This window comes from Amblyomma americanum, chromosome 1 (assembly GCF_052857255.1).
Source record: "Amblyomma americanum isolate KBUSLIRL-KWMA chromosome 1, ASM5285725v1, whole genome shotgun sequence".
NCBI classification, from domain to species: domain Eukaryota; kingdom Metazoa; phylum Arthropoda; class Arachnida; order Ixodida; family Ixodidae; genus Amblyomma; species Amblyomma americanum.
Window position 1 is genome coordinate 163,915,754 of NC_135497.1, and position 22,846 is coordinate 163,938,599.

The 22,846-nt window shown below is 45.0% G+C and overlaps 2 protein-coding genes and 1 pseudogene across 2 annotated transcripts in view; 1 reads left to right on the top strand and 2 right to left on the bottom strand.

The window, feature by feature from the left end:
- The window catches only part of LOC144136777 (uncharacterized), an 88,733-nt gene that overhangs the window by 57,061 nt on the left and 8,826 nt on the right, over window positions 1–22,846 (bottom strand). The window lies entirely within an intron of this gene.
- On the bottom strand, window positions 1,233–1,779 carry LOC144136772 (Golgi-associated plant pathogenesis-related protein 1 pseudogene; annotated as a pseudogene).
- On the top strand, window positions 15,436–18,034 carry LOC144114100 (man(5)GlcNAc(2)-PP-dolichol translocation protein RFT1-like). The gene is given in 2 exon segments (XM_077647586.1): window positions 15,436–16,244; window positions 16,246–18,034. Coding segments are annotated over 2 exon segments (1,671 nt in total). The 5' UTR covers window positions 15,436–15,785; the 3' UTR covers window positions 17,458–18,034.

Consider the following 22,846-nt stretch of genomic DNA (forward strand, 5'->3'; position numbering starts at 1 on the left):
CTTCCTACCACCGAAGTAACACCGCGATGAAAAGAAATGCGAACAGTGGAGCGCCTAGGCCCCGCTCTGTTCCCATTTATTTCCATCTCACCTGTACGTGTGTGAAGTGTTGTTTGAGCTAATACGTGAAACAAAACCGAGACAGTTACGAGTTGAGCGCCAAAATATCACTCTACTGGAACGCACTGCATGCATGCATGTGACCTGCACTTATAACATTTAATTGTTATCTATATGCACTGCTCAAATGAGACAGCTCGTTGTTGTGTCTGTGTACAAAAACTAATGTACGCCAATAATATTTAGAAAACAATGCAGTAGCGTTTACCAAGACAATTACAGTAAGTGTTAAATACAGAATAGACTCACAACAAGGTACGTTTGTAGGTCGCTTAATTACCCTTATTCGATGACATTGCGATAGCACTGGGTCTTCTGAATTTCACTGCTTCTAACCTCCCGCCATTTTGTGCGGTTTTTGGCATGCTCGTCTGACGACGTTTCCACGCGCGCTGATGAAAGGGTATGAAGACGACACTTTCAAACTACAGCATGGAAGACTGCCAGTTTAACGCGCGTGAACGCGGGTACGTGACAAAGACGACGGCATCGCAAGCACAGCTTGAGATCTTGGGAGTTTTTTCAGGCAGATACCATGCCATATATATATATATATATATATATATATATATATATATATATATATATATATATATATATATATATAATATATATATATATATATATATATATATATATATATATATATAACAAGCGCGCATTTTTGTTGGTAAATAGCCTTGCGCTGGTGATTTAAAATAGATGCATTTCATTATATCACACGCTGAAGCACTATATAATTATATCCTGTTATTTTTCGCTGCTTACTGCTTTTCAAGCAGAGAATATTTTCATAAGGTTACTGCACGCTTTCACCATACCCTGCAAGCATCATGCATACAGCTACACCCCCAACTTGTACCCTCGTGCCTAATCTCCTTCTATTTTTCCCAAGCCTTATCTTATCTGCATAGTATTATCTTACATAGTCAGCGGAACGCTGCCCACCAAAGCAGACTCCTTCGTCACAACACAGACGTGTGGTCCTCTCTCCCGCTCACGTCGACAATTTTTGAAGCTACAGCTTCTTTTGGTGGTCGAATAATACGGCTAGACGCAAGAAAATTCCGTACCCCCGATTGACGTAACGGCAAAAAATGCGCAGTCCTGTTTTTTTTTTCTATACGTCTTTATTTCTGCGCTAAGCAGGTTTCAATCTTGCGGCAGAAATGAGGGGAACTAAGGAGGTGGTGGGGGGAGTTCGGCGTCCTCTTCTTCCTTAAGGTGAGGGGGTCGAGGTATGTGGCAGCTGGTGTTTGCAGCCGAAACTATTTACACGCACGCAAGCCCGTTGCGCGCGACGGTGCCCGTGCTGTACACGCGGCCGACACAGGGCCTTGTAGTCGTCGTGGCGCGGCTCGCTCACTTCTTGGGCGGAGGCACGTTCTGAGCGAAGCTGCCGATGAGGTTGCCGGCCGGGTTGTAGTTGGCCACAACCAGGAGCTTGCCGGTGGCCGTGCGCGCTTCTCGAGCAGTGCCGAGCTCGGTGCTGGCCTTCCGGACGACTTGCGTGAAGTGGCCGGAGCCGAGACTGCGTGGCTCGCAGCCGAACTGGTGCTGCTGGATTTCACTGTACCACGAATCAAACGCTTTTCGTTCTGCGGCCAATCCAGTCAGTGGTGACCGTAAAATGTCGAACTTCATGCTCGCTTTTAATTGACTGCAGTTCTAAAGTTTGAGAGCAAATGCATGCAGAGAGAATAGGTTAAAGTAACGCGCGCATTTTTTTTTATTCGAGAAGTGTGCCATGAGGCTTAAGCTGAAAAAGGAAGGGGGGGGGGAGGAATTCACGGGATTGAAAGTTAAAAGAAGGAGTGAAGAACCGTTGCGCTGAGGTAGTCGCACAGGTTGCTAATGAAACGGTTGTCCATAGTCCACTTCACGTAGTCACTTTCGCGGTTCCACCGCAGGCCCACCTCCCTGAGGAGCCGTTTTCTGATAGCAGCCGTCGCTGGGCACGTCCACAACAAGTGCCCCACACACCACGCGCGCATTTCTAAACATCAGTGCCCGGAATCCCGCAGTGCCTCGGAAAAAAGATAGAATTCAGTTGTAATTTTATTACGAGCTATATCAGAGTATAAAGAGGCGGCGTTTTAGGCGTAGAATAGACAGATCGCATGGGAAGATAACTGGGACCAGCCCCAATCAAAGCTTTTTTTTGAAGAAGTTGCTGAATGCCAGTTTCGCTGGTAAAATGAGACAACGTCACGAATTCTGAGTTGATTCTCGCGCCATAGCTACCTCCTCTCGTGCCGGCTGCTCTTGCTGCCTCTCGGTGCCTGCAGAAACTCGAGCGCCCATGCAGCGTCCGTGCCTAACTCGTCGATAATCGGCGCGCGCAGCCAGCACTCCGGGGATTTAGTAGTCCGCAGTCCATCCCTTTGAAGTTCACGAGGGCAAATTGAGGTTCACAAGGGCGTCATGCGCTTGGTTAGTTGGCGTTTCATTTTTTACTTTTTGGAATGACAGGGTCAGCTCAAGGCACCCGCGAAACAAACGAGAGGACACGCAATCGTTACTGCCAACTAAGCTTCAGCTCGCCGTCATCAGCTTTACTAACAAACGAGTGACGTACGAAACAAGCAAAGAAATGAGAAGGTCCATAACCAAAAATAGAAATATGCAACGGAAGAATTACATCGTACTTGATGGAAATTAAAGTTGAAGATCTCGCTACACAAACTGGTGAGGTTTTTTTGCAAATTTGTTGGTGGTGAAGTATAGAACCTACGTATTGGAGGTTCTACGACCTTTTCAAAAAATGGACGATGGGCGCTGCCACAATGGGCACTGGGCTGCGCTTGTAGACCAGGAAGGAGTTGAAGATTAAGTTCCCCCACACAATCCCCTCAGCCAAGAAAGCTGGCTGATCAGCAGGGTATTCACGAGACGTCACGGCGCAATTTTGTTGTACAGCGCGCACCTTCAGCAGTGCAGGCTGCAGCAAGTGGCAATAAGCCGATCAGACAAGCGCGGTGGACTTTCGCCATGCTCCATGTACAACAAAATGCGGCCACTGTAAAGCCTGTGCATTCTCCTTATACAATATGCATGGGTGTAAAAAGCAGTATAAGTCCGGTGATCGTGTGTGAGCTTAGACACCAAACCGTCGAAGAGCATTTAGGGAAAAAACTATTACGGGGTTATTTTGGGCCATACGGGACAGTTCTGTGACTGGGGGAGTACGATTACGAAGGCATTCATGATGTAGCGACAGCCTCCGAGCGGCGCTGCACATGACCAGAAGTCATGCACATATGCGTTTGAAACCGCTCTACGGCGGCTAATGAACACCAGTGCCCAGTTTCTGTTTCTTTCTTTGATTCCTTTTGTTTTGTCCTAAGAATTGGACTGGTGCTTTTTAAGAGGGGGACAATGCCGCAAAGCTTTGTTGTCTTCGCTGACGTTCCATGTTCAATATTCGATGACGTTCATGGAACATGAAACGTCATTGAACATTTATCATGTTCTTAGTTTATCTCCACCGGCACGTTCCACGTAGCACCGAAACATTAAAATAATGCCACATTTTTCTAACAGTTAAATGTTATTTCAATCCGCTTCAATCCTTTTTTCTAACGTTATTGTAATGTTAAACATAAACGTCAGCATAATCTTCCCCTAACGTTAGTGAACATGTCAATAACATAAATGTAACATGCATGTAACATTCTCGAAAATGGTGAAGTAGCCCTGCACAGGCATGCAGGACCGCCAATTGTGACGGCACAAAAGTTACAACGCTTTGTAAGAAGCAGCGAAGAGGGTGACACTGCAGCTGCCGCTCGTATTCACTCACCTCCGAACAAATGCCATGGAGTCAAGCTTGTATACCCATTACAGAGGGATGTCCCATGTATGATAGTGGCGAATGGTTAATAAGAAAAGTTTATGGCGAAATAGTGGGGTTGTGCAAGCAATCAAGAACCAGCAAAGAGGGCGACACTTCAGCTCCACTATGCAGGCTTTACAGCGCCGTATCATGGAGGCTGCCATCTTTGATCACGTGATCACGCCGCCATTACACGCCTCCTGACTGCTCGGCGCGCGCTTTTTCGCGACGGCTGCTACGTCTGATAGTTCGGTTCCGAGAGGCAGTGTTTCGACTGATACTGTTGTAAAGGAGTGGGCAGACGGCACTATGGTTTGGCCAAAGCTTAAAAGGACATGTGAGATCCCTAATTTTATCACGTGAGGCGTGAAAACGTGATCGGGCTTCATGTCGCGGAGAGCCGCTCAGCTCTCCCTTTTCGAGCCAAGGGTTGGATCGCCTGAATGCTTGTCTTCGCATCCGCTGAAGGGTTTGCTGAATGTTTTTTTATTGTTATTATCTAAAACGGCAAGGTTTAATGCTCCTGCGGCAGCGCAGGTCGTTGTCGTGTTGTGTACATGCATGCAGACACCGCTCAAACGCTCGCATGCACGTCGTACGCATTCGTTTAGAACCTGTTAGCAGTGCTTAGGAAACCTAAAATATTTTCTACTGCTTTGTTAAAAACAGAAAGGCGACAAAAATAAATAGGCACACAAATATTAACTATCATGGTCGCAGCTACCATGCAAAAAGCAGTCTTCACGAGCTGGCGTGCGTTTCCAAGGATTCCGCGATATTATCGTTAGAATGCGCGCATGGAAACGCGTTAATGCTTCACGAACTTTACGGTTATGTCAGCCTCACATATAAAACTATGGTACGCTCTACGCTCAATATGCTGACATGAAAATGCTCGAGGTCTCCTTGGTGGAAAGTAATCAACTTCACTCTGAGTGCTGACCTGCGGAGTCACTTTTAGTGACTGTCTCGCATTGACCGCGAGGAAGTGAGAACAACCCAGCACACCAGCCGTAACGCAAATCCTTTATTCCGAATATGGTCCACGAAAACCGCGCCTCTTGTACCTAAGTCCAACAGCAGCACCAAGACGTCTTATAATACACGGACTGACGGTAAGCGTTGCCCGCTCGCGCGACTGTGCACTGCATAATCTGCAGTAGCGGTATGTAGGAGCGTAAGTAATCTTTCTTTTTCGTTCCTAATTCGTCCTCGAACGCTCCTTTTACTCATGGCCGCACACCGTAACTTACGAGAAGTCGGGTCTCGCTACACACGCATGCGCAACTGCACAGAATCTGAAAGCACGAAGTGACGGTTTCGGTGGCGGAACAGCTTGTCCATATTGCTATGTACTGCACTTACCACCGCATATTTTCCAAGATCGAAACCTTTCTTTCTATACTGGCTATCTAGCGTTGGCGAACGTGTTTGTTGCGTTCATCCGTTTGGAAAGGGCGCATACCGAACGGGCGCGACAGGGGCCGTACGTCCTTGTGCAGTTCGGTTCCGTGATGGTCGCAAACGATCGCTTCCGCACCTTTAACTCTGTCTCGCAATTCTTGCAATCCACAATTCCTCGGCCTTTGCACATATTCGTAGAAATTGAACACATTCGGCAGCCGCCCACGATGTTTCCACTGCTGCGTCTAGGCGTACACGGTGGTGACTTACCAGGCCCGTAATGGCACCGCGTTCCTAGCGTACCTGTGGCGCCATCTGGTCTCAAACGGAAGAACTGCGCGCTGTAAACGGTCTTAACATGCCGCTCGTATTCACTCACCTCCGAACAAATATCATGGAGTCAAGCTTGTATACCCATTAAAGAGGGATGTCCCATGTATGATAGTGGCGAATGGTTAATAAGAAAAGTTTATGGCGAAATAGTGGGGTTGTGCAAACAATCTATGGCGAGTACTATCTGATAGAGGTGGTTGCAAAGTACTGCTAGATGGAAAACATCTTTACTGTAGAAACGCGGGAAAAGTTCTGGAAATGAGTGCTCAAAATATATTTGTCATGTTTTTTTATTGCTATGACTCTAACATTGTTATGACTCTAATATTAGAAGACTTTATTAAAACAATGTTTGTTTAGAGCGGTTAGAGTCTTCTATATAACTTACAACGTTATATGTTCTCAAAGTGAACAAGGGAGGGAAAAGCCTTAGGGTGCCCAAACGAAGAGAAGCCCTCCCGTCGAAACGTTGGCCAGCACCCTGAGCCTTTCCTCTCCCTTGTTCAAATTGTGAGTGTCAAGTATCTCTACCATGAATGTTATATGTTAATGTTTAACGTTAAAGTAACTTTACAGTGGAACATGTAGCATTACTGAAACTTGCGTAACATTCCTATAGTGATGTTTGGTGCTACCTGGGGAGGCCTTATTATTTTCTACTGACGGCGCGAGACCAGACCAGATCTCTCCATAGTCACGGTTACGACTTATATCTGCAGTGAAGCACCTCCCACATTAAGGACCGCCGCACACAATTTCTCTACAACAAAAAAAGTAGCCCGTTGTCACAACTTTTCTTGTTACCTAAACAAGAACCTAATCGCAAGAAAAAAGTGACAAGCTCAATATTTTCTTATACCTGTCTTGCTTATTATAGTCAAACATTAAGCAGCTGATTTCGTTTATTTTGTTGTTGGCCAGCGGAGTAGTAAAGGACGCCGCGGACCGTGGCCCAGTGTTAACCCCCCCCCCCCTTTTTTTTTTCAAGTTGTATCCTACTATAGAAGGGCCATTAGCACGCGCGTCAACTTCTACGAATTTCAGGAAGTATTGTTCTCGGTATTTTGGGCACCTTACCCTGAATGTTCGCAGTCATATTTAAATGGAGCGCGGCCAGGAGTGACGGGAATTGTAATCTCGACGACCGCGTAGTGCACTTAATTGTTGCTGTCGCCAACGGCCGTTTTGTTTGCTTTAAGAGCAAGTTCGCGCAGTGAAAAGTTCGTTTGAGTTCTGCACCAACCAACTTGTATGTAACCGATGATTTCGTCCGTGCCTGTCGTCAGGATTACCTCGTAACAGTGCTGGTTCTGGTTACAGCAAATCGAGAGCAGTATCAAAAATTGTTCCGACGTTAAATTCTGTGCGTTATTAGCGGCCAGTATTTCGACGCTGGATTGTCACGATGTGCCGAACGTGAAGTCCAGCCTCTGATTTGTTAGTGCCGAATTGCGAGTCGATACGTCACAGTAATCTGCTTGTACTTGCTACTTCCGCTTCACAGACTTACGCAGTAAAACCACGAGGCACCATCTCAAGTCACCGACAGTGAGTGAGCAGATTCGCGATTTCCTTGTTCCCAAGCCGTTCTTGATAGATAGTCCATATTTACTTTTTGAAAAGCCATGAAGATTTGAGCCAACTACACAGTAAGAACACGGGTCAAGCAATTCTTTTTTTTTTGTTGTTGTTACGGATGCAACTGGCCTTTTCATTACGGATGCAGCTGGCCTCTTTTCTACTTTCCCCATGAAGCAGTGGTATCTCGTATACTCCGCCGACAGCGAATCTTAATGCGTAGCTATGCTCATGTTTTGCACTGCACATGGTGCTTCCTTTATCGCCAGAAACACCAGAAATATTAAGGTAGAAAGTAACGCTGCAGGTGCATAAAGTTGCACGCAAAATGGAGAAAATAGCCGAGAGACACGGTGTCTCTCTAGCCTTTTCTGCTCTTTGAAACTGAGGAGACTATGACGACATGTTTCAGGCGAGAAAGAAAACACTGCCCAACGTGGATTCCAATCACTGCGCAATATAGCAGCCGGCGTAGTATACGGGATACCTCTGTCTTGCGTAAAAAATGTGTCGGACAAAAGGCCACTTCATCAATACGCTAGCAAAGGAACATAATCGAACTATCCATCAAAAACAGAACTAGGAAAACCGCGAAATCGCCTCTGCCTGGCTTGCAGGTGTGCCCGTCTGTTTCGCCACATGAAGGCACTAGAACCAGCATTATCAATGTGTGATTGATCAGAAACATTCTGTGTTGTAGAGAACAGGGAACAATATGCGCACTCGAGCCGTCCGTTATCTTCACAAGTATGGCTTCTCAGAGAAACTGTCGTAAGAATGACGTCTAAAGTTTCATTGCTTTGTCTTCCTGATTGCGAAATTTCTTCTTTTTGTACTTATCAGACGTAACTCATTGCGTTTGGCCGCGGGTGCGCCTGTTTGTGCACGAGGCTCCGTCTTTTTCTATACTTTTTAAAAAGTTATTAGCATTTAATTGGGACGCCCGGTATGTTCATAATTTGATTGGATTACTCGATGCCACTGTATTTTATACGAGGATGATATTGCCATCTAGTTATATATCGAGTCCAATAGCGATCTAATTTTTGAACTGAGTACCGTAATGAGCAAGTTAACGACATGGTGTCTCGATAATCAGACAATTATTCAAACCTCTAAAATTAAATTTAAGGTTTTTAAATTTACTCCAAAGCCCTTCCCTGCGTACCTGCTTTAACTTCCCCCTCCCCTCATCTTTCATTTTAGTATTATTTCAGCATCTAATTACAGCAGTTTTCTCGGCGTTATTTTGGATTCCACTCTTAATATTCTCCACCCGCATCGCTCAAATGAAGAAAAAATCTTTGTCTGGCGTTGCATCACTCATTAAACGTCGTCCATTTTTCCTACTCACATACTGTTATCCTTATATTACGAATTCGTACACCGTCACCACACTTACGGCCTTACGGTATTGTTGCACCGGGAAGCTCCACTGCCACGTTTTATCTCTGCGTCATTTACAAAAACAGGCCATCCTCATTATAACCATGCAGGTCATTCTCTACTGCTGCTCATTCCTTGTCACATGAGAACACTCTACCAGTTCACTACCATTTCTTTTCATTATCAGCTTAAGATTATTTTCTTTAAGCTAATAGAACATTTCCATTTTACCAATCCCAATATGCAGACAAACAACAATTCTTCTCAGGTTGCAGATAGAAACAGTTCTCTACTTCCAAAAGTCTATATTAATTACGAGATAGTGACCTCATTATTTGCGGCCAATTCAATAAGAACACATTGCCAAGCATATTGCCATTTTCACTGAAAACATCATTAAAAAAAAAGCTAACGTTCTTTCTGTAGCAAAACGGATGTTTTTCTATCTTTTCGCTTCTGAATAATTTTGGTAGTATTGCCTCTGTGAAGTTTAACTCCATTCCTGCTTTGTTTTAGATGTCGTTACATTTTCATATGCTGCAACCAATCCGCTGAATTCGCTGCTATTATTTCTTGATTTGTATTAATGATGTATCCAGAGTGCCAGTACAGGCTTCTGATTATGGGACCCTTGCCTCTGTAAGTAACACTGAGCGATTTCGGAGCGGACTTAATTTGATTTGGAAAGAAAATAGACTCTGCGACACTCTTGGGGGACCTTTGGTCTGTTTATCTTCTCATCTTTAAACTCCCTTTTTGATCACGAGTTGCACAAGAGAATACGAAATACAAAATTTCGCCACATCGTTTGCACGAGAGGCACACAAGTGCGCCAGTGAAAATTAAGGGAAATAAAAGCTTCATGAAGCGATATCTGCGTCGGGGTGGGACCATTGCTTCAAGCTGCCGCGCTCCCACTCCGCTCTTAGCTTTTTCCCTTCTCGTGCGGGCTCGATACTTTTCACGGCTCCGAGGTGTTGAACTGTTTAATACTGAGAGCCCTCTGCGCTTGGGTGGGCGAAAAAAAAAGTAGTAGTAGTAAGAGGTTTTTATTAAAATAATAATAAAAAGGAAGGAAAAGATTATGGCTAGCCCCGGCATCTGCCATAGACGCTCAAGCACCTGAGCTGGGGCAGCGGAAATAAATTATAGCAGGCAGAATGCAGAAATGAAACGAAAGAGGTGAGAGGACAGGAAGCGAGGATAGGGGGAGAGGTAATATACACAAGCTATTTACCCAATAAGAAATGAGTCCAGGTTGTGCGCGTGATTAGTGAAAAAACTAGCAGAATAAGAATTAACATGGTGCTTAGTATGACTGTCCATGCCCCGTGTGTGTGTGCTGCCCCAGGCCCTGATACGGAAAAAACAACCCGCAGGGTCTGAAAAAAAAAGATAGAGAGGCAGCGGTTTCGATTAAATTTGTTTCACGCCCCTCTCATGGGCACTGAATGTCGCGCCACTATCTCTTGCGAAGCTCGACATAAAAGCACAAGCCAGCAATGCTTGGTTTCCTACCGTGATCCCAGCACCTCAACAGAGCACTCACAAAAAAAAAAACTGGACTTTTTTGGTCGAAGCCCAACAAGGTCGACAACTGGCTGTTTCATTCATGGACAGTGAGTCATCCTCTGTTAATTCTACGCAGATGCATAAGGGTGGGGCGAAATAAAAAATTAACAGTAGTAGCCCCTGCCTGCACAATTCTGCATACATAGATTATATTGGGACAAAAAAAAACAAGAAAAATGTGTCCCAGCCCGCACCACTAAGAATAACGGGCTTAAAATATTCTACCTACAGTCGGATACAACTCAAGAACGAAGCGGCAGATGCCCCTCAAAGGAAGCCTTCCAGCCAATGGCGTCGACCGATTCGCATGACTTCGCGGTTGATAAAATACAGCAGAGTCTATGCAGGAAAGCAAAAGAGAGGGTCCTTTGTCCCCGTGACGTGAGGAGTGTGTTGTTCGTTGTTCGGGCTGTTCGCGCTAGAGGTACCGAGGGGGTGAAGGGTAGAAATAAAGGAGCCTTAGTGAAGGGGGAAACTAGAGAGGGTACAGGGTCGCTATCGCTGAGAAGCCCACTCCACATGGCAAGGGGACAGAGGACCGTCTCGGTCCCTTTCTTGCCTAGCCTCTGCAGCATTGCCGCAAAGGTGTCTGAAATCGCAGGTTGCTGGCAAGTGCGTCTGTGACATGGGATTTAACGCGATGTCATGACAACCGGTCGACGCCATTGGCTGGAGGGCCTCCTTTGAGGGGTGTCTGCCGCTGCCTTCTTGACCTGCATCTTAATATAGTGGGTCCAAAGTAACTTCATGCTAAATACACTTCTAATTGAAGGTACGCTCAAACTTTTAATGAATAAGGCCTATTTTCTTGACGTATAGTATGATATTGCTGTCTGGTCGTGCAAACTGTCCACCTGGCACTGTCCGCGTGCGCGGCCAGCTGCCATATAAGTATACAATTTGCATACCCTCTGTGATCCTGTGGTCAGTCGCGGCTGTTGAGCGCCTTCGTCCAGTTTTCGGCACATGCGCATTGAGTTATATGCATGGAACGGCCTCTATCCGTCGGTGGAGATACCACGGCCTGAGCTTAAAATTTCTCCGTTTGCGTCTTTAGACCAACCGGTAGAGTGCTTCTTCTAACCGTTGGGAATTGCCGTATTTACTCGCGTAATGAGCGCCCCCGAATAACCGCTAGCTTGGCTATCAAAAGGAATCATTTTTTCCCTCCCTAATAGTCGCGCCCATTTATCTTGGCGCGGTCTCCTGCTGATCATAGTGTAAGCTATCACGTACTTCATTTTAAACGCCGAAACAACTATGCAATATTATGCAGCGTCCTCTGTCGAACGTAAAGCCTACTATACCTTTCGTACTGAACAACCAGCCAGTCACGTTAAAGTTAACGTTAAAGAATCAGGTCATAGAGAAGTGCGCAGAATATAATCAGCCCCTACATATAGCCTTCATTTATACAGGAAAGCATTTGACTCAGTGGAAACCGCAGTCATGCAGGCATTGCGGAATCAGAGCGTAGAATAGTCTTATGTGAAAATACTTGATCATTTCTATAACGACTGCACACCTACCATAGTCCTCCTTAAATTCAGCAATAAAGTTCCAATAAGGAAGGGTGTCAGGCAGGGAGTCATGATCTCGCAAATTCTATTCACCGCCTGTTTACAGGAGGTGTTCCGAGAACTGCATCGGGAACAGTTGGGGATAAGAGTTAATGGAGAATACCTAAGTAGTTAGCGATTCGCTAACGACACTGCGTTGCCAAGTCACAAAAAAAATGAGCTGCAGAGCATGACCAATGAGCTAGAGAGGCAGTACACAACGATGGGTCTACAAATTGACATGCAGAAAACCAAAGTAATGTTCAACAGTCTCTCAAGGGAACAGCCCTTCACAATTCGTAGCGAAGTACCGGAACTGGTAAAGGAACCCGTCTACTTAGGGCAGGTAGTGATCGCTTATCCGAATCATGAGAGGGAAATAACTAGAAGAATAAGAATGGGGTGGAGCGCATACGGCAGGTTATATCAGATCATTAATGGCAGTTTGCCAATATACCTTAAGAGAAAAATATACAACAGCTGTATCTTACCGGCACTCACCTATGGGGCAGAAACGTGCAGGCTAAAGACCACCGCAATGCGGCCGAGCTTTAAGCGAAGCCAGTCAAAAAATCCTCTCTTCAGGAGCACACGAGCACGCCACCGTGTTGTATATTATGAAGGTGCCTTTTATCAACGGATGAGATTGAATCACAGTCACGCCTACTCGAGAATCTTCGATGTGTAGTTAAGAAACTCAAGTTTCAAAATCGCCTCTTGAAAGCTCCTGCTTGTTGTAGTGTTGGTCCTCCAAAGGAAAGGAACGCGTGAGCTGATGCATTTGACGCTGTCAGCGCTGAAGACAAAAGTGACCCGCGTGTGCGAGAGTGCCTGACCTTTATCGTGCTTACAGGGCAAATAACAAACGTCCTGCAAGCTCCTGAGCATGAAGCTTGTGAAAGTCTTCCCTTTCTGCTGGCAACCACCGCAACTTGAAACAGCGGTGAAGAGGAGTTTTTTGTACCATAACGGTGAGCCTGCCTTTCGTCCCTTCTAACACCGAGGGTCACCAAAAAATTGAAAGTAGGAAGAAAGTCGACTTACCGGGCCAACAAGATTGGCATTTTATCTCTTCCTAATTCTTCCCTCTGTTGCTCACTTCCGCCTGAGCGAACGCCACCCGGCCAAAGTCTGACTCACAGCTAGCAGTCTCAATATCTTCTGCACACTCTTTTTTTAATGTCGAGTATGGTTAAAATACACGATACACTAAAAATGTATTTTAGAAGCCGATACTCTGGCACTTTCATCACAATATCGAAAGATAGATATCGATACTGCCCATGCTTCGTGTTTCGTCGTGTACAGGTGTCCAACGCTATTTCAAATAGAGCCTTACCGTACGCTCGTGTTATGCACGCCATTTTCGGAGTTTAGCGTGCGTGACTCTTGCATTACGCTAAAATATCGTTCCCAAAACAGGGGCGCCCTTCGATGCAGAACCCGTAACTTTGGACTGGGTTCGTCGTTTTTACTGCCGTTTTCAGTACGTTCACTAGCCTTAATGTCACGCCGGGCTTTCGCTTCGTCTCATCTCGCCTATAACAAAAATGTATGAGCGATAAATTTGGATTATGCTTTATTTAGAGTGACAATTCTACAGCTTCCTGGCTTAAAAAAGCGTCAATCTGCTGATAAAAAAGTTTCTTTTTTAACAATTAGATGGCGCCACTAGATTAATCTTCTCATTGCGTCTCCGCTTGCATACGCTGAATTAAATGTGCGAATTGCGTAACGTCCCGCAGAATACTGGAGTTTCGCGCACGTAAGTGTGCACACGCTTATGGTACGTAGACAGGGTTGATTTATACAGTATTGTGCGTTTTTATCGTGAAGAATTGCAAAAATTTCCCCGCCTCAACCGCTGGCTTATTTGCGGTGAAACTGCACACAGAGCTTACGTGTTATTGTAACTTTTGTATCGTAGCAACTTGTATCGTAGCAATTATAACAACGGTACTTATCAAGATGAGCCGTGCATGATGCGAAAACGTAATCGTCTACGTAGAGATCGGCGAACCAAAACCCGCAGAGGACGTTTTTTCGCTGAAGGGCGGCAGTTGTTCCTTCTGTTTTTCCAGTGGAAAGCGTTACAACAAGGCCGTCGAGACGAGCATTGCAAACAATATTCTTTGAAAGGTAAAGCCTCGTTAAATCAGTTGTGATATTTTTTCCCGCTCAATTAGGCGAAAATGTTGTAAGCGCTACAGTTGAAGCAGACGAAACGGGCAGAACGGTATATTCAAAGGGCCCGCGCTTCTTGCAACGCTCGCCTCGGCGGCCTTGTCGTGACGCTTTCGACTGCCGAAAACAGATTTCGCCCCTGCGCCAGTCAGCGAAAAAACGTGGCCTGCGGGTTTTGGTTCGCCGATCACTGCGTAGACGATTACGTTTTCGCATCATGCACGCCTCAACTAAGTAAGTACTGTTGTCAAACTTACTACGATACAAAAGTTACCATAATGCGAAAGCTCTGTGTGCAGTTTCATCGCAAATGGGCCAGCGTTTGAGGCGGGGAAACTTTTGAAAGTCTTCACGATAAAAACGCACAATACTGTACTTTTCTAGCCTTATTTGTGCACGCCAAAAGCAGACGACACGCAAACGACGAGGCGCTGAAGGACACGTTTAACGCACTCAATGGCTGAAGAGTCTTCCTACCTTCCATGCAAAGAACTCACGACACCCGGTAGAAAACCAGCAGAAGAGAACGCGTACACAATAGAAGGAATTCACACGGACGAAGCTGGCGTTGAATTCCGTGTGAATTCCTTCTATTGTGTACGCGTCCTCTTCCGCTGGTTTTTCTACCTGGTACCATGCACCAACTGGTCCAGCAAGCTACTATAAAATAAGATTTTCTTCTTCTTATCAACTATGCTACAGATAATTAAGTCTTCATCAACGAGAACGCAAATGTAATCTACGATTGTCTTGCATCAGGGACCTGTACTTCATAAATGCGAAAGAGGGCGCTATACATCATCACATGGCATTCGCCTACGATCGCCTAGTAATTTAAAACAAAATTTGTTTCATGTTGTTCCGGTTTCGTTTTTTAACAGCTCTGTGCCATTAAAGTTGTGTTTAGGTCACGTAAGCCGCGCAAGAACTGCTATACAATCGCAGTTTATTCATTCATTGTTTTCCCAGTTATTGAGACAGGCCGTATTTTGGGTGGTCGTAAAATAATATGACGAAGCAACGATTATATCGCAGTTTTCTTATGCCTTGCGTGGCATAAACGAAACTTTGACGACACATTCAACACTCAACTGTTGAAACCGAAACTAAAAGAGTAGAAGAGAGGCATTTAGGTTTGAATTATTTTTCTATTGCCATGAACAAAATGCGCACCAAAAATTTAGGTGGGTTTACTCCTTCGAACATCAATGTATTCATCCGTAGGTCTTTCACACTTTGTACTTTGTAATTAGCCACTGATTTCCATTTAAATTTTTCGACTTGTAAGCTACGTACGGGATCCCCTACATGATTCGTGGCTTATAAAGCATGGAAGAGACTGTTGAGAAAGCCGGGGTTGGCACAAGGAACCTATCACTTGCTGAAAACTACATTTAGGCTGCTCCAGTAGTGGGTGCAACAAGCCGCCGCGACACGCCTTCACTTTGCTAGCAGCAAACGCCTTTGCAGCTAACGACAATGGGCTCAATATGGCAGCGCCCAGGGATTGTTGTTGACGTTTACAGCTGTGCTTGAACGACAAGATTTTTTTGCCTCTGTGACATCAATTTTCGCATGCCTGGCTTTATCGGCATTCCATGCCTGTGAAGTTTGAACTGAGGAACCTTTTCTTGTTCCGGCGTTTGCAATATCTGCTCTATATATTTATGCAACTTCAGTTGAACACTTGCCTAGTGGAGCCACACAACGAAGGCTGGATGACGTGTTTGCGGCTTTTACTAATTTCTTTATCTATTTCGACACAGTGTTTGTTTCCTTTATTGTGCCGAAAGACGATTGAATGATCAAGAGAAATGGCAGGGAGCAATCTGATGGCGAACGCCACTAGAGCGGCCTCTTACAACATCGTACTGCAGCTGACTCTGCGTGTGTTAACCTTCGTGCTGAATGCATACATCTTGCGACACATCACCAGAGACCTGCTTGGAGTTATCAACGTCCGGCTGATGCTTCTGTACACGACTGTGCAATTCCTGAGCCGGGAGCCTTTCCGACGATCATGTTTGAGTGACACGGATAACCAGAACTGGCCTGCAATCATCAACTTAACCTGGCTGTGCCTTCCTGTTTGCGTCTTTATCGGTGCCATGATGAGCTTTGTGTGGCTGTTTGTTGTGGAGCAGCCCGACCCTTCGGTTGCAGGTGGTTACGTACTGGGTGTGCACTGTGTGGTTATTTCTGTAGTTATTGAAGTGCTCGCAGAACCGCTGTACGTTGTCAGTCAAGCATTTCACTACATAAAGTTCAAAGTGTTTTTTTGTTGGCAGCGGCATTGCCTTACGATGCATTATAATGGCAGGACTTGTCGCATTCGATCCCGAGAATGCCGTTCGGGCTTATAGTATTGCCCAGTTAATATCGTCTGTGTATTACACTGTGGTTATTTTCGCCTATTTCACATTTGAATCTAGGCGGCTGCGCCAACTCACCAAAAGCGATTCACAGGACTCTGGGCTTAATCAAGACGACCATGCGCTGCCTTTCACAACTGCGCTAGATATTATTCCCTTCATTGGTTGTAATGGTACACAACTTGACCATGATGTCACAAAACTGACCTGGAGTTTTATGAAGCAAACAGTCTTCAAACAGCTTTTGACAGAAGGTGAACGTTACATCATGACTGTTTTTAGCATTCTCTCATTTGCTGAACAGGGTGTGTATGACGTTGTCAACAATCTTGGATCTTTGACTGCACGTCTCGTCTTCGAGCCTGTTGGAGAAAGTAGCTACATTTTCTTTGCTCAAGTGGTACAACGTGATGTCCCACCTGATCGGCAAGATGTAGACAGTATTACACTGAGTGCATCAACCCTTAAGTACCTTCTTAAGCTGCTGACCCATATCGGTCTCATAATATTAATCTTTGGTCAAGCCTACTCGGGTCTCCTTCTGCATATATATGGTGGCAGTGCACTCAGTGGCAGCTTGGCTCCCCTGTTACTTCGGTGGCACTGTGCGTACATTGTGTTAATTGCTATCAATGGAGTCACCGAGTGTTTTGTATTTGCCGCCATGAACAAAGAGCAGCTGGACCAACACAACCAGAGGCTCACCCTTTTTTCAGTTCTTTTCCTTCTTGTTTCTTACCTTCTGACTTCCTTATTTGGAGCTGTCGGGTTCATTTTGGCCATCTGCTTCAACATGATTGCACGCATTGGCTATAGCATGTTCTTCATAACTGCTTACTATGCAAAAACACAGTATTGTCCATTACATGGCATGCTTCCTAGTGGAACTGTACTTGGTGCTTCGGTATTCAGTTATGTAGTGACCAAAGTTTCAGAAGCAGCTTTCTGCTGTGAGGCCGGATTTACTTATCTCTTATTTCATACTGCTGTAGGTGCCATGTGCTTGGGCACGCTTCTAGCCGTCATTTACATCCAGGAGAAAGAACTGACCGCATTCCTCAAAACATGTTGGCACGAGAAGAGCTTAGGAAAACAGCGTGAAAAGGTGCAGTAGTGAACCTGTTTTTTTATTTTGGCAACTTGTTTATACCGTCCTTCAATAATTGTGGTGAAATGTGTGTGAAACTCGGCGAATGCGTTAGTAATTTAAAGAGAGGGCTGCTTGTGTATGTTTTTATTCAGTGAGCCGAATAATTCACTGTTGCCAATTATTCTCGTGACATGCTATGCATGCAGTAAAATTTGTGAAACTTGCTGTTTGTGCTTTTCCACATCAGTGTTTACATTTTGTGAATAAGAGACTGCTGCTATTCCTGTCTATGTCTATAACAGGTTTTATGCCGACGTCCAAACTTCATTGTCAGTTTACAACAAAATTATTACTTGTGGCATGATTTTGTGGCAGGTACTACAAAAATTAGTTATCTGTACCTAAGTAGCTATGCTTGTCTTTTTCATAACAACCGCAGGTGATTATTGCATGCTTTTATTTGGCTTCCTTGAGAAAATATTTTCATTAGGCAACTTGGTATGGGTTTTATTGATCTAAAATATGTTTTTCAGTCGTTTCAGCAAAATGTTCAGTAAAATGGGTCGCATTTACACAATAAAGTGAACTGATGTAGACAAAACATCTAGTAACTCGTATCGCACAGTAACTACAAATGGAAGACAAGCAGGTTTAAACGACAGTCCGTTGCCACAGACGAGTGTAAAAGTATTTGCATTTTGCGTTAGATCTTTCCCTACGATGACAATAGCACTGGCAGGAATTTGTATTTTAAATTGGCAAAGCAAGTCAAGCCAGAGCCCATGCTTGTACCGCGCTCTGTAATCAAGCTACATGGCCTGGAGTCGTTATACAACACTTTACGATTAGGACTGTGAGTATTAGATCGCATTACTTTTGTTAATTTTGCTGAAAAAAACTTCAGATGCCTTGATTTTTTTCACTTGCAACTTGTCACCATTTCTTCCACAGTTAAACCAGGCTTTGTCATCATCTCTTCTAAACTTTTCAGTAAGACAGGCTGCCGATATGTTGCCAGTGGCACTGCTAAGAGTAGCACTGTTGTTGGCAAAGGAGGTTTCTGGTATGTGTGATAAATATCAGTAGTTTTATTTCATTGATAGCATTTTTAAAACCAGCTTAGTGCTGTCAGCTGTAGTTTTTACAAAATCTGCGCATTGCTTTGCATATCTCTATATAATTTTCTTCAATACTACTGCCATTAGGATGTCTAACTACCACCTTTTAAAAAGCAAGGACAAAGGTATTTATTACCTGATGCTTCTTTTTTTAGAGAAAAAGGAAGAGTGGCCAGTTCTGTGGCAGCAGCAGATTTTCTTTGACTGAGCTTTGCCAAAGCTGCAGACGGCATTGATGGAACCTGGCTGCTTGCAGTATATTTTAATGTTAAGGAGTCGTTGGCAATAGGTGTAGCAGCAGGCACCCTAATGGTTGAAGACATTCTCAGCGGCAGAGTGTCCTAAAACTGGTCCAGGGATGTTGGCTTACAAAAAAGATAGGTAAAAAAATAAGGAACTGGAAAAATTATTTTGACCAGGAGAGCAGTATTTCCCAACTCGTGCTTTTACAACTGTTTACTACTCAAAGTTGCCCGTAAGTAAATACCCTATACAAAATAGTTTCTATCACTGGCAAATTGAATGTGTATTCAGACTGCCCTTCTGCTCTCCAACTGCCTTTTACTCGGATATGCAATGTCAGTTAGCAGTCGGCTAGAATGTGTTCTGCCTCATTTTACCACTGGTCTTCTGAATTTAGACGAGAAAATTGCCCTTGGTAACCATAAAATCTTAACTGAAAACTTTGGATGGCAAGGAGCTCCGATTTGTCAACTAAATATGGGCTTTTGAGTACTCTTCACTTGCTTCTCGTAAAATACTATGTGGCTAATGCAGCATGTGGCCCCATGTGTGCACTGAAAGGTGTCTACGCTAGCACCAACCATGCTTATGCCTTCAAAAACAAACAAAAAGCTACTGTGCACATTGAAAGCCATTCAGAACTGCAAGGGTACCCTGACAAGCCCACGTGTCAAATCCACTTTAACACAGTACAAAACACCATGATACTAGCCGCCGCGGTGGCTGAGTGGTGCTCGGCTGCTGGCCCGAAATACGTGGGTTCAGAAGTGCGAGTTGCTGAGAAGCTCTGTGCAGTGTATGGGCTAACTGTGCCTCTCCACTGTCATCAAGCGCTTGTGGGCTGCGCGATATCATTTTTATTTCTTTTACTAAATGCCCAAATTAATAAATATCATCATGCACTTCCTTTCTCCTCTGCTATGGTTTCCTTCGCACAAAGCATATACTTAAGGCCAATAGGCTTACAATATACTCTTGGTACATTTTCCATCTTCAACATAAGTTGCTCGTTTTTTTGTGATGAAGTGTAGCATTGATGCCTTTCCCATTGCCTTTCGTGTTGGTGGTCAGCACTGTAGTATATAGTTCAGGAGGCTGAAGGACATGAGATGACACGAATCATGAAGTAAACTTTCTGAACTGAAGTAACTGGTTTATGAGGGTGGTTCAGAAAGTAAGGTAACAAGTCCTCCTTCAAAAAGAGTTTATTCAGGATATCAGAGATACACAAAGTTACTAATACACTGGTGCATATTACTTTTCTTCTTTTCCACATGGTCACCATGGTTGTCAAAGCATTTGTTCCATTGGTAAACCAATCTGTCGAAACTGGTATAAAAGAAATCACAGTCCACATCTAGGAGCCACTTAACAACAGCCCCCTGAACTTCGGCATCAGTTCTGGTGTAGCAACCAGTCAGATCCTTGTTTAATGGTCAGAAGAGATGAAAATTGTTTGTTGCGAGATCCGGGCTGTGTAGGATGTGTTTCAGTAAAGTCCGTCAGACACGCCGTACCAAATAATGTGTAACCAAGGGCATATGTGGTCGGGCGCTGTAGTGCGACAACACAACACCTTTCTAAAGCAATCCCGGTTGTTTCCTCCCCAATCCCCTAATTCCCACAATAACTAGGCAGCATTCACGGTCTCTCCATGGGTGAGAAAATCAATCAGTAGCATGCTCTGAATGTCCCAAAAGACTTTGGCAACTTTCTTTGCGGATACCATCGTTTTGAACTTCTTATGGGAGGGATATGAGAGGCGTCTCCGTGACATTGATGCTTTCTTCGCCTTAGCTGTCATATGATGCACCCACGTTTCATCCCCTGTAACAATACGGTGCAGGAATGGAACAATCTCCGCCTGATACCGCATTAAGTGCTGGAGAGAGAACCCCATTCAGCTGGCTTTATACTCATTTGAGAGTTGCCACGGTGCCAAGAAAGAACACATCTTCCAGTAGCCCAATGTATATTGCACGATATCTTCTACACTGCCTTCCCCACAAGGGGGCATCTGCAGCATGCAGACATTGGTGAGTGGCGACACCACGGGTTCCTGAGCATCCACAGGGACATCCCCGCAGGGGCATGATGGTGAACAGTGCATCACCACGGACCCGAGCACCCGCGCTTAGCCGTGCGTGGCATCGCTGTGTCCGGTGAAAAGGGGATCCTGGTGGTTGAGCCGATGCCGAGCGTTTGGACCTTTAAGGCCCCTTGGCGGAGGCAACACACCACTTTGGCCCCAGCTTCCTGTAGACGGCACCTCCTGACCTGACCTGACCGGGGGAAATCAGCAGTCGCCTTTTCCTATCCGTTCCTCCACCTTTCACTTTCCTATCTCTTTGTTACAACTCTTCTGTCTCCTGCTCTCTTCTTGGTTTTTCCACTTTTCATTGGTGGCTAGGGTTAACCTTGTGTGGCCAACCACCCTGAGTTGCGTCATATTTGGTTATAGTGGGGTGCACAGCTGGCGTGGGCAGGACTTGCAAGTACCTGCCCCATCCCCTCAATGGGCTCCTTGGTGGGTGACTGCACCATGGCCAAACAACAAATGTATTTTATGGCTACTTCATGCCTTTCTTCTGATCACCCTCTCAAAAGAGGGTGCACCGACATGGCAGCAAGGTTCTTTGGAAAGAATGCCAATAGCTTTCCAAGATTTCACGTGGTTCAATCCAACCATGAAGAAAAACTGCCAGACTCATTCAACCATTTCTCGTGACAAAAACTTAGACACAATAGGCCAGGGGTACAACGTAAAAAAATTAGTCAATGGGGACCTTCTACTCGAAGTTCTCTATAACCACCAGCATGAAAAACTGCAAGAAGTCACTTGCTTTGGAGACATTCCTGTACTAATCAGCCCACACCAATCATTAAGTACAGTCAGTGGAGTAATTTCAGACGATGACCTAAGATACTTGATTCAGGAGGAACTGTTGGAAGGCCTAAAGGAACAGAATGTCATGAACGTGTACAGGATTAAAATCAGACGGGATGATAAAGAAACCCAAACAAAACACATTGTCCTCACCTTCGCTTCAAGCTCACTTCCAGATTCTATACAGGTCGGATACACCAAAATCAAGCTGAGACCATACATTTCAAACCCACGTTGATGCTACAAATGCCGGAAGTAAGCCACGGTTTGCAGACCTGCCGGGGCAAACAGACCTGTGCTCAATGTGCTTCGCACAACCATCACACTGAACACTGGAATGTGGAACACCACATTTGTATAAACTGTGAGGGCAGCCACCCGGCTTACTCACGGTCATGCCCAGCCTGGAAAAAAGAAAAAGAAATTATTACACTCAAAGAAAACGTATCTTTCAGAGAAGCGCAGAAACGACTCTTGTTGGGGCAGAACCCAAGATACTCTGCTGTGGTGCAACAGTGTGCAGCATCACAGCAGCCATCGGCATCTGCATAGCTCACACACAGTGAGCCTGGAGCAGGGACACCCGTGCCCCTGGTGGCCGCAGCTAGTTCCGCGCAACCACCCACAAAACAGGCCACGCGGACCACCAGGTCTGCCGGTCCATAGGGCCCTCCTCTCACGGAGAGGTCCAACATGAAAAAAGCTGTGCGTTCAGCATGTTCGTCCAGTGTATCCGAGGATGCGCTTCTATTAAGGTCCAGGGGGGCTATGCAACTCGGAAAATCGACCTGAAAACCTCATTGGAGGCAGTTACAGTACCGTACTTCATTTTAAAACCATAACAACATGTTCCATATACATTGAACATCACCTGACCATCACACTTCACGATTTGGAAAGAATTTTAATACAACTACCAGAGCCATATCTTTTAGTTGGGGACTTTAATGCTCACTCTTCGTTTTTGGGAAGTGAACAAACAGACGTCAGAGGCCGGATTCTAGAAGATTTTATTCTCTGCAACAATGTCTGCCTCCTGAACACGGGCAAACACAATTACTGCTCTCCAAGCAGTGGGAAAATGAGCTGCCTAGATTATCTTTTAGTTCACCTTGTGTTTTTAACGATTTTAAATGGGATGTCATTGAGAACCCATATCGCAGCG